Below are 16,143 nucleotides of genomic sequence, written 5' to 3'. Positions count from 1 at the left end.
AGTTAGAATGCGGTTTGCCTCAGAAATAGGTGGCAGCATGCTCCTCTTGAGATATTAATGTGGGCCTGTACAGACAGGTGTGGCAACATACTCTGAGATACTTTACTTGATTATTATTCTTAATCTGCAAGCAATTTCGTTTTTATAAGTACCACATTGGCATCTCATTCTGTGGGATGGCTGTTTGACACGGTCCCCGAGTGCCAGGAACACTTTAACCAGGCGTTGCCCACTGGTCAGGAGTAAGTTAAGACAGATTGAATGAGGAACATGTTTTCTGCAGATTTTAAGTGTTCCCTTTTGCACCTGGAGGGCCCCCTGCACCAGATTGCCCACTCTAGTTCCCATTTCCAAGTTCTTTGTCCATGGTCCAGGGCAGGATCTCTCTGTTTGGGTGCTCAGATACCATAGCTGAGGCTCCTGACTTTTCCAACACAAAGGTTAGGGATATTCACGTACCCAGACGATGGGCCAAGGCTTCACAATGCCCAAAGAAGAGGGGGTCTTGACACAATGCAAATGCATGCCTTAACGTAGAGTATTGTCTAAGTGAACAGAGTGCAACAAATAACTAACATCTATCTGTTCAAATATAATGTGATCTCTGTGCACTGTGATCTCATTCATTTTGTCACAGAAAATCTCTCCTCCAGAATAAATCAGATGTAACCTTAACCTGTAATGCCCCCCCCCCTACCCAAGCATATTGAATCCTATAGCTCACCCACATGGCGTAAAGATCCCATACCTAGTGTTGCTCGCAAGGCCAGTAGGCCAACCCCAAGGGTCGACCATATGGAAACCGAATCTGTTCTTCATGATTGTACCAGGCCCTGCACCCACCCTAAACTGGACAGAAAAGGAAGCAAGGTGGAGGGGAGACTCATGGGAAGAGGGTTATTTCCAGACAAGTCCAAACATTGGCACATGCACATCAATAATACGTGAGGACATAATATGCTGAACTAGGCTACATCATCAGGGGGATAGTAGTGTTGACTCAATCCAAATCGAGCTTAGGGACTCGAGTGTGGTAAATGGGATACTTGGTATGTGTATGAGATCCCAGCCCCCCTTGCAGCTATTTTATAAACAATGTGTAAGGATTGGATTGGTCATTTATTTAAAGGTTTCTTTTCTGTGCTCTGTTTTTCTAATAATTTCGAATAATTCATAATTCTAATGATTCATGAGGTACTTTGATGGTCTTAAGGCAGAAGAAAGTTATTGATTGATTGGAATGTCAATATGCATTACCCAGGTAACTTTGCCAAGTCTTTATCGAGAATGAATTGCAGCATCAATCTTTTACCTCCCGCAGGTTGATCTATGAAAATGGACCCAGGCCACTTTTGCTGAGATGAGTTTTCCTGCATCCTGCTTTGGTGCTGTGGGCAATTTTCTACCATGCCCTCAATCCTGTGTGCCTCTACTAATGTGTGGGGGACAAAGTCCCTGCCCGTTGGCCTCTCAGACCATACACCCACCGCTTGAACCTCGTCCCTCCAGGCCCCATTCTACCCCTCCAACCCACCCACCTTCTCTCCTGGCCCCCTAGCCCTAGCTAAAACAAACACTTGCCTGCACCCCTTTCCCACTCTTTGCCTCTCACTGCTCTGGCTTCCACTGTCTTCCACACACATGCGCAAAAGGCACAGCCACACTTCCCAACAGGCTGCGGTGCAAGCAAAGCAGCCGGTGGGGAATGTGGAAAGTGGGCCCTTACATTTATATAAATATGAATTTGGAAAAATAAAAATTGTCAAAGCCTCAAAGTTGTCATGTTAAGCATGATTTCCCAATACCTGAGACATGCCATATCTGTTGAAGACCATATCTGCATACAGTATCTGGAAGCTCACAGATGCAATCACTCATGTCTTTATCATACCAAAAGTTCTTGTCTGTCATTCTTCCACAATTTGGGTTTAGTCAATTTCATGAATAAAAAACAGTCCATGTTTTGATTATCTCCTTTCACAAGTTGCTCTGACGATATCAACAGATAGATAAGGTTGAATGGAAGGTAAGTATAAAGAGTTTTTAAAAAGGGGCATCAATGGTGAAAGTCCCCATTATTAAAACAATAAAAAAATCCCAACTTGTCAAAAATTGTGGTCAACACAAAACAGCCATCAAAATTACCTGGTTGCAATTTTAAGCTCCAAACTTATCTGTAAAGACACGGATCCTAATTCACATTGCCTGAGCAAAATAAGCCTTAGAGCAGGAACACTGGGACCCGGAACGCTGTACTTCACTTTCTTATGCAAATAAAAATGTGTCAAGCAACGGTGCTGACAGCATAAATAGGAATACATGGCCATCAATGTCACCTCTCTTGATTCGCCAGATCTATTATGGCTCAAGATTTGGTTATGAGGACTCAGCAGAGGAGTAGCGCAGAGCACGAGACTGAAGGAGACTGGAGCGACATGGTAGGGTTCCTGCTCCTCCTGATTACAAATATCTCCCTACCTGACAACCACTTTCTGTCGCTGAAGACATGTTGGCATGTGTTCTACACTTTCGCATAATGTTTGTACAGATGGTTGCTTTTAAAATAGCAAAAAATCCAACACAAGGTTTTGCTGAAATTATGCCTTTATTAGGTTAACTCATAAGTTTGTATATAATTTGAGGGTGGGATTATTCAGTTTGCGCCAACAGAAAATGCTTACAAAGTGACTGGTTTACTCTAAACCTGCCATGTTATTGATTAGTTCTTCAATTGAAAGATTCATCACCATCAATAGTAAACCTGAAATATGCAGTTTCCCTTTTGGTTGATCTTTTATATAGTAAGTGCTTTCGTGGTCATAATTAGAAAGAAAGAAAGACTTTTTAAAAGAGAGTCTCTGATTTTTGGGGGAAACCTCTTTTATATTAGAAAAACCTCGACATGTGTTTCCCCACTTAATTCTCAGTGGTTCATAAGAAGGGTGAAGTATACAGAACTTGTAGATTTGGCTGTTAGTTTTCAAGATCTCATAGGTCCCTACCTCTGACAGTTTCCCTTTTTTGTAAGAGGTTGAACTTCACATTTGGTTTCTATAATTTATAATCCAAATCTGCATGTGTACTGTTAGTGATTCTGGTGGCTAGTTTCACCCGTGCACTGGTTGTACTAGACGTTTGATGGAGGAAAAGTCAGTTTACCCACTACACACTATTGCAAAGGATTGTAGTTTTTGTAATTGCAAGAGAAATCTTCTATGCATATTATTGCTCCCAAACCTGGAATTCTGATAGACAATTACCTCACCTTTAAATTTCAAACATGTCTTTTTGCAAACAATGCATTTCAGCAGCAGTGTCTTCTAAGCAGGGTATACCCCTGTTTTGGTTCTATATCTCCTGGCCACTTGCCGAATAATGCCTGTACGTCTCTGGCTGCTCAGATACCTGTTCTTGTCTTTGCTTCTAAGAAAGCAAAGACGTGCTCCTCCCTTTAAATCAAGTGAAGGATTTCTACACTACTGATATACTCACACCAGGGATTCTCTGTACTCATCTCTCTGCTTAGAACCCTGCTCACTTCTTTGCTCAGACACCTAAGACCAGACCATCCCTTGAAAACTAGTGAAGGAAGTCACCCTTACCAACGTTGAATGCTGCATTTAGTATTTAACTTGTGTTTATATAGTATTCAAAAACTATAAATAGTCTTTCTTAGTACTCCAAAGTATTCTTCATAAGAAGAGTACTATATGAAGACTATTCAGCATGCTGACTACTAGTCTCTTACTAACAGAATCCTAACCAAATACTTGTCTCTGGTCTTTTTGTCTTCATTTAGTATTGAATACTACATTACAACTATTGACCACTACCAATAATAAAAACAAAAGATGAAAAGAAGATCTTCCATTTTGGTGAGCTCTGCACCTGCCTTTTCCATCACAGGTTCTGGCTGATCAGATGTATATAAGGCCCCTCCCCTCCAATCTAGAGAAGGATCCCTACCGAGGGGATTTCTCCAAACCAAGTCATCTCCAAACACACAGAACCGAAAGGCCGAGTTCTGCAAAGTGGCATGCACTGCTTTGCAAATCACCATCAATTGAAAAATATATGATTGTGGGTTAGTCGTGAGTAGTTTCTGTATCAGGGATGAGTGTGCCTTTCATCATTTATTTTACAGATTGTGTGACTTGTATTCAGTCAAAAGATTGCTTATAAATCTTCAATGTCTATATTTAATTGTCCAAGTTTTCTAGCCCTCTTTTCAGCCAGTGTACCCTTCAGCATTCATCCTCCTTTGTCAACCTCTTAATGGACCCATTTTGCATCCATCCTTATTTTGACTCTTACTTGAGCCCACTCTCTCACTTTCCTTGGCCACCTTTTTTCTATTTTCATCATTCTCTCCCTTTCTGTTTCTCTAAGTTCCTTCCTCCATACCTAGCCACACTTCTTTTACTTGTTTGGCTATCTTCCTTTTGCCAATACTGTTTGGCGGCCTGATTGTCTGCCTCTATTTGCAAGTCTCTGTGCTGGACCGTGCCTCTGTCAATGTCCATCAAATCTTTCCTTTTCCTTTTTATCTGTACCTCAGCATCTCTATATCTCAGTCCCTCTATGTGTATCCCTGCCTCTCACTCTATAGAAGCATAGTTCTCTGTTTCTGCTTCTCTCTCTCTCTCTCTCTCTCTCTCTCTCTCTCTCTCTCTCTCTCTCTTTCTCTCTCTCTCTCTCTCTCTCTCTCTCTCTGTCTTTATTTTGCTTCCTCTTCCCCCTTTTCCTACCTTCATCCGCTCCTCTCTCCGTATCTCTGAGTTTATATATTCACTTACTGTGTGGTGCATTAAGATACTGACTTGAACCTAAATGTTAAGATTTCAAATGTTCATAGATTTCCAAAATTGCAGATATTCTTCTTGATTAGGTGCTGAAATTAATAACAATCCAATTAAACACATAGTTATATGTCGAGTTATAACTCACCCGATAAAATATGGAATCAGTGCCGTTTTCCCAAATCTTAAAATTATATATCCGTATAATACCATTTGGCCTTGGCGTTGGGTGCCATTTTAGCCACACAGTGTCTGTGGTACAATTTATCAGAGTCAAATTTTGTGGGGATGATTCTGGCACTGCAACATAAACAAAACATACATTAATCCTCAACATTTAATTATCATAATATTGTGTTGTAAGATAACATAATTTCTACAATAGAACCTTCAAAATAACACCCGATTGCTTTTCTAACACATTACCCTTTTATATCAATGGTGCTCAGGCAGATTTTTGCACTATGGTCTAGAATATGCCTCTCAGCCAGACTAAATATAAAAGGATTTGGGGGAAGCTTTGTGCATTCAGGGCTCATCAATCAATAATAGCCTCTTTGTGCAATTTAGACTTGAAGGAGAATTCCTTTAGTTTTTCAATGGCGTAAAGACCCACTTCTTTTTAGTGGCTTGTGTACAAAAGGGAGGCTCACACTGGTGTTTTATCACTATTTTGTAACACTATTATGTACAGGCACAGTCTCTGCTGCCCCATCTCTTCCTCTGGGACAGTAACATGGGCATGACATCCACTCTCTGTAAGGACAGTTGCTTGTCAAGCCTTCAACTTAATATTCAGCCACTAGTGAGTTTGAACATATTAAAGAACTTCATCCTCAGATTCACCCATTTGCCAGTACCCAGCTCCCAAACTTTTCTTATAGTGGCATGCATCACATTACAAGACAAGAATAACAAATAAATACAGTTGTTGCCACAGAGATACGGAAAATGGAATTACTGAAAATTGGGTTTTGAGGATGCATCCCACTGTGAGGACAGTGGCATAACTTGAGTATCTGGAAGTACTGCTCTGTTATCTCATGGTCCCTGCAACACATGTTTCTCACTAAGTTCTTGATGAGATCCCACACTCAACTTACAGAGGTATAGAAGTCGTTCCTGAAAAGATTGCTGTTCATTGGCATTTCGAACATTCCATAATCTTCACGTTCATGGTGGTTGGTAGAAAGAGAGTCCCAAAGGATCATGCTCTTAAGCAATACCTGTGACCAACTATTGTGGAATAAGGAGTTGGGGGACTGACAGAAGGCTATGAACAGGGGAATGCAATCATGGTGCTGAACAGTGTCAGTTTGATGATGTTCATTCAGTTAGGAAGGGCCTTTGTTCCCTAGAGTTTTCTTATGAAACCTCACAATTCAAAAGCAGTCCTGTCTCCTGTGACATTTGTTTCCACTCTATTAAAAGATCTCATGAGTGGCAGACATTCTGGACCATCCCTACTTCCCCCACGCCAGTTTATGATTGCACTTTTTGGCACATGCTTAGCAGCAAATCTGTGTTCGATAATTGTCATGGAAAAGTTATTGCTGGTACATTAACTCAGTATGCCCATTTGGCACTACAGAAGGGGCCAAAATGTTCTCTACAGGCCACATACTAATTGGTGGCAGGCGCTATTTTTAAAATATATTCACATAATATTTTATTGAGATTGTAAGCACTGCAGCAAGAGGGAAGCAAAAGTCATATAATCATATCCAGGTTGAAAATGTCATCCTGGTGTTTATTGTATAGATTCAATTGCCTAAAATCCCATATTTTATACAGTCATGATGACCTTGTCTCTAGTGGGTCCACTGCAACATAATGTCTATTCTCTTAACTCGCTGATTCTCTGTGCCAATACCTTTCCCCTTGAACCACATAGAGACCCACCAACATGTATTGGAGCCTCCTACTAGGAGACCAAATCTTTCTCATAAGGCACTAAATGGCAATATTTCACTGAAACGGCTTGTTTTGCGCACCAATATCTGCCATTGTAGACCGTAGCCTGTCCTTTTATTTTGTGTAAAGGTACCCCCAAAAACAGACGTGATTTTCTCTTCTACAGGTTCATCTCTTTTCCTCTTGTAACTGCATGCAGTGTACTATCTTAAGCACCTAAGCACCTCAATACTGTAGGGAAATCTATTCAAATGGAAAGGAGCAAATGAAAAATCACACATAAAAACAAATATATGAACTGAAACACATGAAAGGAAATATTGTGATGTCAGCATACCAGCTACAAATAAAGAGTATTTGTTGACAGTAAATGACAAAGCCCAAAATAAGTCAGTTCAGTGACATGGCAGAATCCGGAAATCGCTATTAAATGGAAACTAGTTAATCTGGAATGAAAATGCACAGCACTTTATAGAAAAGTTAAAATTGATTGGAGGCCTACATTATTTCTACTTTCTTCTTTATAGGACTGAGAACCAGCATTATAAAATGAAGCCTACAAAAACTTGAAGTGTATATTCATATCCATAGGAGCCTGATTGCAAACATGTCATAATGCCCCTGATTAAAGAACAACATAAAACAGGGAAATGTAGAAAATAAAGTAACTTCAAATGCTACATTAGTGAATGAAACAAGCAACTTTGAGCTAGAAAGCAAGATTGCATTTTTTCTGACTCTAGCAACAGTACTGGGGAGATGTTTATTCAAAGGAAATCAAACCAGGCCTTTGAGTCTGGCCTATAAACCTTATGACACTGGTTGGATTCACCAGAGGGCCAAACGTTGTCTTTGCTCTCAGAAGCAGGCTGTAGGAGCAAAACAGATGATTTCCACTAACAGTTTCTATTTGTCACTACAGAACTACAGGGTCTATCTAACAATTCCCTAAAGATACAGAGAACTACATCCTGAAACATGGTCTTGCAGTGGATTGCAACTGTCATCAAACAGGCCTTCGATTAAGGATGCCATTCATGCTCATTGTTACATGAAATCTGACAGGTGTGACAACAAGTTGCTTTAATCACTCAAGGGGCTCAGGGCTGTGTCAAAAAATGGCCGTCGGCAGTCTAAGTTCAAAGAACATCCTGACAATAGTGGCAAGAAAATGAGGACTGTCAGTGGTCATAAATGCCTAGCTCTGAACCTCAAAAGAATGACATGATATGGCTGTTGCCAGGCTCGGGTAGGCAATGCTATTAAATGTTTTGTCACACCCATTACATTGCCAGGAAAAAAAGTGTATCTTTAAATGTTACACACGGGATCCTATTTTCCTGAATATCATTTGAAAGGAATGTCGTAGCAAATTACTTTTTTAAAACAATTGTTCAGAATTAAAACTCCTATCAGCTCAATGTAAAGCAATATTTATTTGGTATCTTTTAAACATGCAAATTATACAAATGTTAATATTTTTGCACAGAATTGTTGCATGTCAGTGATTAATTTATCATTCTGTTTGTGCCGGCTAAGCCGATATTATGAGATGGGAATAAAATATTTATGTAAACTATCAAAGAATAAAAAGCAAAAATCTGTGCTGAGATAAGGTTAGCATCAATTGATTCACCTGAGTGAGAGCAAACTAATTAGTAACTTAATCACATGTGTGTAGCATAATGTTTAGAAAATCACAATTGTTTAATGGTAAATCTCCAAGGTGACACCACATCAAATGGGAGGGAATGCTACTCCCACTGGAATGCCATCTTCATTAATAAGCCCAAAAAGTGCAAAGGGGGGGTTTAGTGTGATGTGACTGTTGATACACTGTCCAATCACATAGACTGACCAATCAAAATAGAGAAATGATACACACCTCTAAAGGGAGTGGTTTCCAATCTATAAAAGTTCAAACCCATAGATTGACCCAGATTGACTGACTGGGACAGACTCACTCGAAGAGGGAAAGAAACGAGAATTGACAAGAAGTAGGAAGGAGAATAGAATAGCTTGCTTTCCTTTGGACATGTCTTTAATTGCAGGCAGACCGTTGTGAGAGGCCTGTCTGGAATTCAACCCCAGGTCTTCCTCAATGGGAAGGGATGTAGAGAGGACTATTACAGAAGGAGAGAAGCCAGGTGTTGGAGGGAAGCAGACCCATCTTTCTGACCTATGCTCACCTGTTACTATAGGGGGATAATTGAATCACTCCTTAAGAGGGTGCCCACCTGTCTGATGAGATAGCAAATAACATTCCTATGTGAGAATAATGTGAAGGGGAAATATAATTCCTCGGGGGGTATATCAATTGATTGTGCATCCTAGAAAATTAGTAAGTAATTTCAGTGTAAGTGCTTTTAAAAATGTTGGATTTGAAAAAAAAGAGCCAAATGCTGTGGATATTGGGAGATCCCTTTTTTCTTTTCTGTGCAATGGCCAAGTACGGATTAGGAGACATATAAACATCTCACTTTGCACATGCCTACAAAAATAAAGTAATTGACGTCAATTTCTTTGGTTATATCACCAAGCAGAGTCCTGTTACTGGCTCGGAAACATTCAAGGGAAAAAGGGAAAAGGGTTTTAACTGCCATCTGTTTTTCCACCTTTAAGTCGCCAATAGAAAATTACAAATGTACAATTTTACACATAAATGCAATAGAAACAAAATTGAAAGGAAGCTAGAAAACATACACGTTAAATATACATTGTTCTTTTTGTAAGCGATTTACATGCAGCAATCACAAGTAGAAAGTAATTAAATTGAATTTTCTAAAATGCTGCTTAAGATATTATGATGTCTATTGAGTAAGGGGAAGGTGTTTGATTTTCACTAAATGAAAAATAGAGAGATTTAGATAGGCAGGGATGTTCTGATTTAATTCGGTTTTCTATAAATAATGAAAGCTTGGTTCTGAGCCCTCATTCATTTTTTATGGTGAATGTGTGTTCATGACCAATCAAATGTATGTATGTATATGTCTGTGTTTCTACAAATGTCTATAACAAAGTTAAATGCAGCAGTCAAAATTGAATTGACAAGAAAGTTGATAAGTCTTCAATGTAGTAACAATTGCTGTTGGGATTTGATAGAGAATAGTAAAGAAAATAATATGGTCATATTGAAATTGGTTTGATTATTTCTATTTTCAATAAATAGACCTTCTATGCAAACGTGTGTGTGTGTTATCCCGAAAGGAGAGGGAGGCAGTAGGGACACAATACTGTTAAGCTGGTGTGCCCAAGGTGCATAAAAAGAACTTTGTTAAATGAATACAAATTGTGCTTGCCTGATATGAGTTAGGTGGAAAATTGTGCCAAATGATTCTTCTGGATAAAGGCCATCCTGCTGTCCCTCAAGCAAAGACCTGTTTGTCCTGTCCCTGTTTTGCAGTGCTAGCAATGTATGCATTCCTATAAAGAGAAAGTTGTCTCCATAAAGATTGATGTTCCGCAGACTAAACTCAACATTGCCAGCTGAAGTCTGAAGTTTATTAACAGAAATGTTACTTGTCTTTCCCTCGCCTAAGAATTCCTTGAAGAGGCTGTTAAATCTTCTATGACCTATCAATGTGAGTCTCACCACGAAATTATTCAGCAAGAACAGAATTCTTGGTAGGATATTCAATTTTGTCCAAATGCCATGTTCAAGTGATATCATTGATTGTAATCTGCTGCCAGTTCTGATCTAATTATCAGAAAATTAACTTCAATTAACAGCAAACATGTTTACTTTGTATTTACAACCAGTAACCAGTATGACTGATTCATTTGGAGTCTTCATTCACTCTCTGTATCAGGTCCAGTACCCCAATAGTCAAATAAAACAATGTTTGAGAAAAAGGGTGGATATGATCGGGATACTTAGAAGCAAGACGGCACAGAGCACCACAGGTTTGATCGCCAGGTTCGCGCTTAGAAACCTCTGGGTTTTAAGCACGTTATAAATAACATATCATATCACCATGAAGGTTAGACTTCCTGGAACACGTAATCAGGAGATCTGATATTCACATGGACCCTGGCAAGGTACGAGCTATCATGCAATATAAGAGACCACACAATTTAAAATCTCTCCAACGATTTGGGGGATTCACACATTTTTACCAACATTTTATACCCAGATACTCCCCGTTGTCTGTTGAACTCTCCAACCTCCTGAGTGGCAAACAACTGTTTTCTTGGGATGAATTTGTGGAACAGGATTTAGTTCAGCTCAATGATGACTTTGCATCAGCTCCCATACTTCACCATGCAGACAACACCCTACCTGTATTCTAGAGACAGATGCATCCGACACAGCTATCAGGGCAGATCTGTGGCAAAGAAACCTAGAAACACAAATAGAACACCTAATAGCCTACCATTTTTGGAAACTGACCCCCAGTGAGGAAAATTCTTTATATGTTTATTTTTACTGCGCCATAGCCCACAGGAATCAGGGCACTCAACAGACAACATAATCAGTTACAGTTAAAAGGTAAGAGTAAGGTTACTCAAACAGAGCTGTTATAAGATTTTACAGAAAGTGCTGTAGCTTTCCTCGGATCAAATGGATATGGTCAGCTTGTACCAGCTACTAGCTGCTTTAACCGGGAATCATCTACCCTTTCCTCTGGTTCGTTTCTTTTTCGGTACAGCGAGGAGGTGTGCATCGCTTGAGCGTAGTGTTCTGTTTGGAGGGTATTTTGTCAGGTTTTGTTTTAGGTAGTCTGGTGCTTCTCCATGGAAGCATTTGTGCATCAGGCCAGAGTCTTAAACTGGATCAGTTTCTCTACCGATAGCCAGTGAAGTTTATTTCTATATTGTCATATATGCTCTGTCCTTGAGAAGTTAAATATTATTCTGATGGCATCATTTTGTATAGTTTGTAACTTTTGTATATTACTCTTACTGGCTCCACAATGTAGTGTGTTACAATAGTCCAACCGGGGGATAATAATGACCCTAACCAAGGTTTCACAGTTCTTATGTGACACTACTGGGTTTACTTGCCTCAGTCCTTTGAGATGGTAATGAGCGTTCTTTGTTACGTTGTTAACATGAGCATCCTCATTGAGGGATGCCTCTAATACTGTACCCATCGTTTTCACTTTCTCTACTACCTTGATGGAGCAGGTGTCTATTGTGAAATTTGGCATAGGCTAGGTCTAGTTTATTTCTGGCTTGGCTGGTCCCGAAGATCATCAGCTCTGTCTCTGAGCTGTTCAAACACATCCAATTGTCAATCATCCATTCCTGGATGACCGCATAGATGTGATTGAGGGTTTTAGAGTCTTTCTCATGCTCACCACTAAGCTCCATAATAAGCTGAAAGTCATATGCATAGTTAGTCAAATGGAGGCCTATGTTTTCCAGTTTTTTGCATAGAAGTTTTATCTAGATGTTGAAAAGAATCGGCGAGATGCAAGCCCCCTGTGGCAGTACATATTTGATGGCAATAGGATCTGGGCAAGCTGTGCCCCAGCATATCCTAGAAGTTCATTCGCTCAGAAAAGGGCGTATCCAATCTATGGTTTAGCTTGAGCATTTGCCAATATCTGTCAGTGTATCTAGTAGTCTGGCAGGATCTAGGAGATCAAACGCTGCTGAAAGATCTAATAAAATGTGTACGCATGTTTTTCCCTCATCTATTTTACCTAGCTATTTTACCTATACCATAATTGAGAAATAACTTTTAGCCATAAAAGAAGCATTTGAGGAGCAGGGACATCATGTACAGGGCGGTCTATTTCCGGTGGAGGTGCACAATGATCACTGAAATATGCAATACCGGCAACACCTCCAATGCAGAAATGTGAGACAAGCCCACTGGGCTTATTTTTTTCCATTATGAATTTGTGATTATGTGCATTCCCTGCACTCAAAATCGAAAAAGCAGACGCCTTGTCTCAATCATTGGGTAATGACCACACCTTTCATTGGCTCCTTCATCATTCCAGCAAAGCATTTATTGTCCACAATCCAGCCATATTTCAAATCTGCCTTGTGATGAAACAATCAATGATCCAGCACTTCTTTCACTTCTATGTACCCCTGACATCTCTTGTTCCACTCTGGCCGGTTAAACGTACCTTCTCCAGACAAGCAGGTAGCAATCATGGTTGGATTTCAAGACGCTTGCATAGGAGGACATTGTGGAACTAAAGCAGCCCAGTAGTTCATCCCAAGGCAATTGTGGAGGCAAGGATGGGCACAACAACTGCAACATATAGTCTCTTGCCCAGTCTGTGCCTAGATGAAAATAGGCAGAAGGAAACTTGGCGGATTGTTGCAACCCTCAGAAACACCTCCACATCCCTAGCATACAACGCTACTGACTTCGTTGTAGAACTCCCAAAGTTCACTGCAATACCTGTATCATTGTGGTGGTGTATTGTTTCACCAAAGTGGCCCACTTCGTGCCATTCCCTAAGATCCTGACAGTATTTCTGCATCAAGTATATTGTCTCCATGGACTTCCAGAAAAGAAAATCACTGACCGTGGATCACACTTCATCTCGGAAATAACTTTGCAAATTGGTGTAAAACGGGATCTGAGTCCAGTATATCATCCTCAGACCAATGTTCACATGGAAAGGACCAAGCAGACATTGGAGCAGTGCTTATGGTGCTGTGATAATGCTTCCATGCTACAACTGGTGAGAACACCCTGACTTCGCGGAAGTGGTATAGAAAATCATGCATTCCTCTATCAGCCACAGCCTGTTCCTCTGCTTCTACAGACTGCACCCCAAAGTATTGCCACTAAGGACAGTGCCATCCAGTCTATTTCCCACTGCAGATGGCAATGTCAACCAAATTCAGGCTCAACATTGACTGGCCTCTGAGACTTTGCATTGGGCCTGGGACATCATGAAGGCACAGGTGAATATGAAACTAACCACAGAGCCTGTACTACAAGTAGTGGATACAGTGTGGTTGTCAATCAAGACTATCCACAACTTACCCTCCAAACTGGCCCCATGTTATTTCGGTCCTTTCAGGATCACAGAAATCACAAAACGATTATCTCCTGTTACATACTGGTTACAGTTGCCTTCTTCATGGACCATCTCTCCAGTGGTCCATGATTAGTTCCTAAAGCCCTTCTGGCTTGATCTGTTTGGGCATTCATTTCAAGACCGGTTGCTACCCTGAAACAAGGTGAACTGGAATTTGAGTTCCAAAAAATCTGTCACTCCCGAATCTGGCCTGGCCTGCATCAGTTTCTTGTGGGTTGGAAGGGATACCCTCTCTGTGATCACATGTGGGAGTTAAGTAGCAATGCTCATGCGCCTCACCTGGTACAGGAATTCTATGTCCATAGTCCATGAAAACCCGGTGCCCCCGGACTTCCTGGGAGGGGTCTGAGTGTCACACTGTATGAGGTGCACAGTGTTCGACAGTCCTTACACGACACCCAGGTTCCGTCATGGCTCCTCCATCCATGTTGGAGGCGTTTGCGGGCTCATAACATTGGGCCCTTCCGGGCACAGACACAGTTAGGCGCTGCCATCTTGGTTCCTCTGCGAATGTGCAGACATTCAATTTCTACATTCTGTGCATGCACAGTCCTGCAGGGTGCTTTTGGATGCCACAGCCACCACGGCATGCGTCCCATGCCTCTCTTTGATGTACCAAGCATATTTAAGCCCAGCACTGTTCTCAGCAAAACTGTGTCTCAATGCGGTTAGCTCCCTGACCATGCTTTCCCTTTCTTGTTCCAGATTTCTTCTGTCTTCATTTGCTCAGGTGTCCTGGCTCCAGTTCCTTCATTATGTCTCCTGTCTCCAGTTGCTAGCCCTGTTCTCCTGGCTTCAGTGCCTTGACTGGTCCTCCTGGCTGCTTTCTAACCCAGACCTTTGAATTCTCATTTCCCAGTCTTCATGGCCACTGGATTTGTCCCTATTTTCTCTGCCTGTCTGCATTCCCGTTTCTTTTAAGACCTTGGGGTTTACGTCTTCCTGCCTGCCGATACCTAAAGAGATTGCCTGTCATTGCTTCTGACCTTTGACTCCTGGAACGGCTTTCGCTGCCAGTGCCTGCACTGTCCTTTTGCCACGTAAATTAGGGAAGTGCCGTCCCTTGGTGCAGGGAGTTGGTCCAGGGTTCTTCCAAGTCTATCAAGGAGAACGTTGGGTTGATTTCTCTCTCTGCACAATCAGCACCATCAACACTGTGTCACCAGCAGCCTTGCCTCTCCAAACCGCCATCTTCAACAGAAAACAGGTACTCAGCGCCAGTGTGATGCCTTGCTTGACATGTATATTTAAGAAACGGGATGACTGTGAACATGTACATTAGCAGTAGAAAACAAGAAAAACAAGTTTGTTACTGTCAAACATATTTAATAACTGAATCTGCCCCACGTGTAGCCGTAATCTCAAAAAGCACAACCCAACTTTGATGAAAGAGTACATGGATGAGTAGTGACTAAAACTCAGGCCCATACTACTACTAAACCAGCAATGATCCCAATCATAAAGGTGCAATAGACACAGCTCAACATGTATACCCACTGTGCCTCTTCAGGGCAACATGGTCCATTGGCAGGCTATCCTCTTCAAGAAGAATGTGAGCTGATACATAAACAAACAATACAACAATAGTACTGGGGTATCAACATTAAAGAATGTCCAACCAATGTGCTAAATAGTTGGGATACTTTAATTAAACTAGAAACTATACACAACTAATACAAACACTACTGACCCACCCCTGTAAGGGAAAACACACAGATTGCGGCACAATGGGGGGACTCTGGGTTTGAAGGTAGGGGTGGACAGGCAATGATTTCAGCAGCAATTATCAACGTTATTGAGGATGTCTTTAAAAAGGTACAGAGTGGGGTCTTATAAGCCACTGGGGCCCTTTGACACAGGCAAGGGGTACAGAACCATTTCAAGTATCTTTAAATGGATGTCCTTGGGCTTAACAGCATTGGGCTTCTAAGTGCGTTGCTGCCATTCAGCGTCGCAACAGATTGAGTCAATGGCATCCAGCGAGCCAAGTCTGCATCAAAATGCATTGAGGTCATAGCTTCCAGCAGGTTGAATAAGGGTTGCCATGGGTCGAGATAAATGCCTCAAGTGTGGCATGTCATGCTGAGATGTGCAAGTCAATGGATTCCATTGGGTCAAGCCAAAATCAACTTGGATCATAGGTGGATCGAAAGCAGTGAGTGTGAAAGGCAGCCTCACTTGCTTGCAAAATCTTAAAAAGCACCTAAAGATAGTTGAATTGACTCGAAGATGGATCAAAGTTTGTAAATGGTCCAGAGATGTTTCCTGAATTCTGGATACTGGAGGGACGCTGTCCAGGGTCTCCAAATGCAAGGTAAGTCATTTTGTTGCAGTTCCCATTCAGGAATGTTTGGAGAGAGCACTTGCAGTGTTCTGTCACCTCCATTGACCAGGTGCTGGGTACCAGTGGTCTGAGC

General features: G+C 41.2%; 1 protein-coding gene across 12 annotated transcripts in view; it reads right to left on the bottom strand.

Annotated features, from left to right (window-relative positions):
- PTPRQ (protein tyrosine phosphatase receptor type Q) overlaps window positions 1-16,143 on the bottom strand; it is a 2,012,995-nt gene that overhangs the window by 628,052 nt on the left and 1,368,800 nt on the right. For all 12 annotated transcript variants that reach the window (XM_069629300.1, XM_069629298.1, XM_069629293.1 and 9 more), the window contains one exon: window positions 4,948-5,099. In XM_069629300.1, coding sequence (XP_069485401.1) covers window positions 4,948-5,099 — 152 coding nt within the window. The remainder of the gene's footprint in view (window positions 1-4,947; window positions 5,100-16,143) is intronic.

Source organism: Ambystoma mexicanum, chromosome 12 (genome assembly GCF_040938575.1).
Source record: "Ambystoma mexicanum isolate Mex_15411 chromosome 12, UKY_AmexF1_1, whole genome shotgun sequence".
Taxonomy (NCBI): Eukaryota; Metazoa; Chordata; class Amphibia; order Caudata; family Ambystomatidae; genus Ambystoma; species Ambystoma mexicanum.
This window is presented reverse-complemented; position numbering and strand designations above follow the sequence as displayed.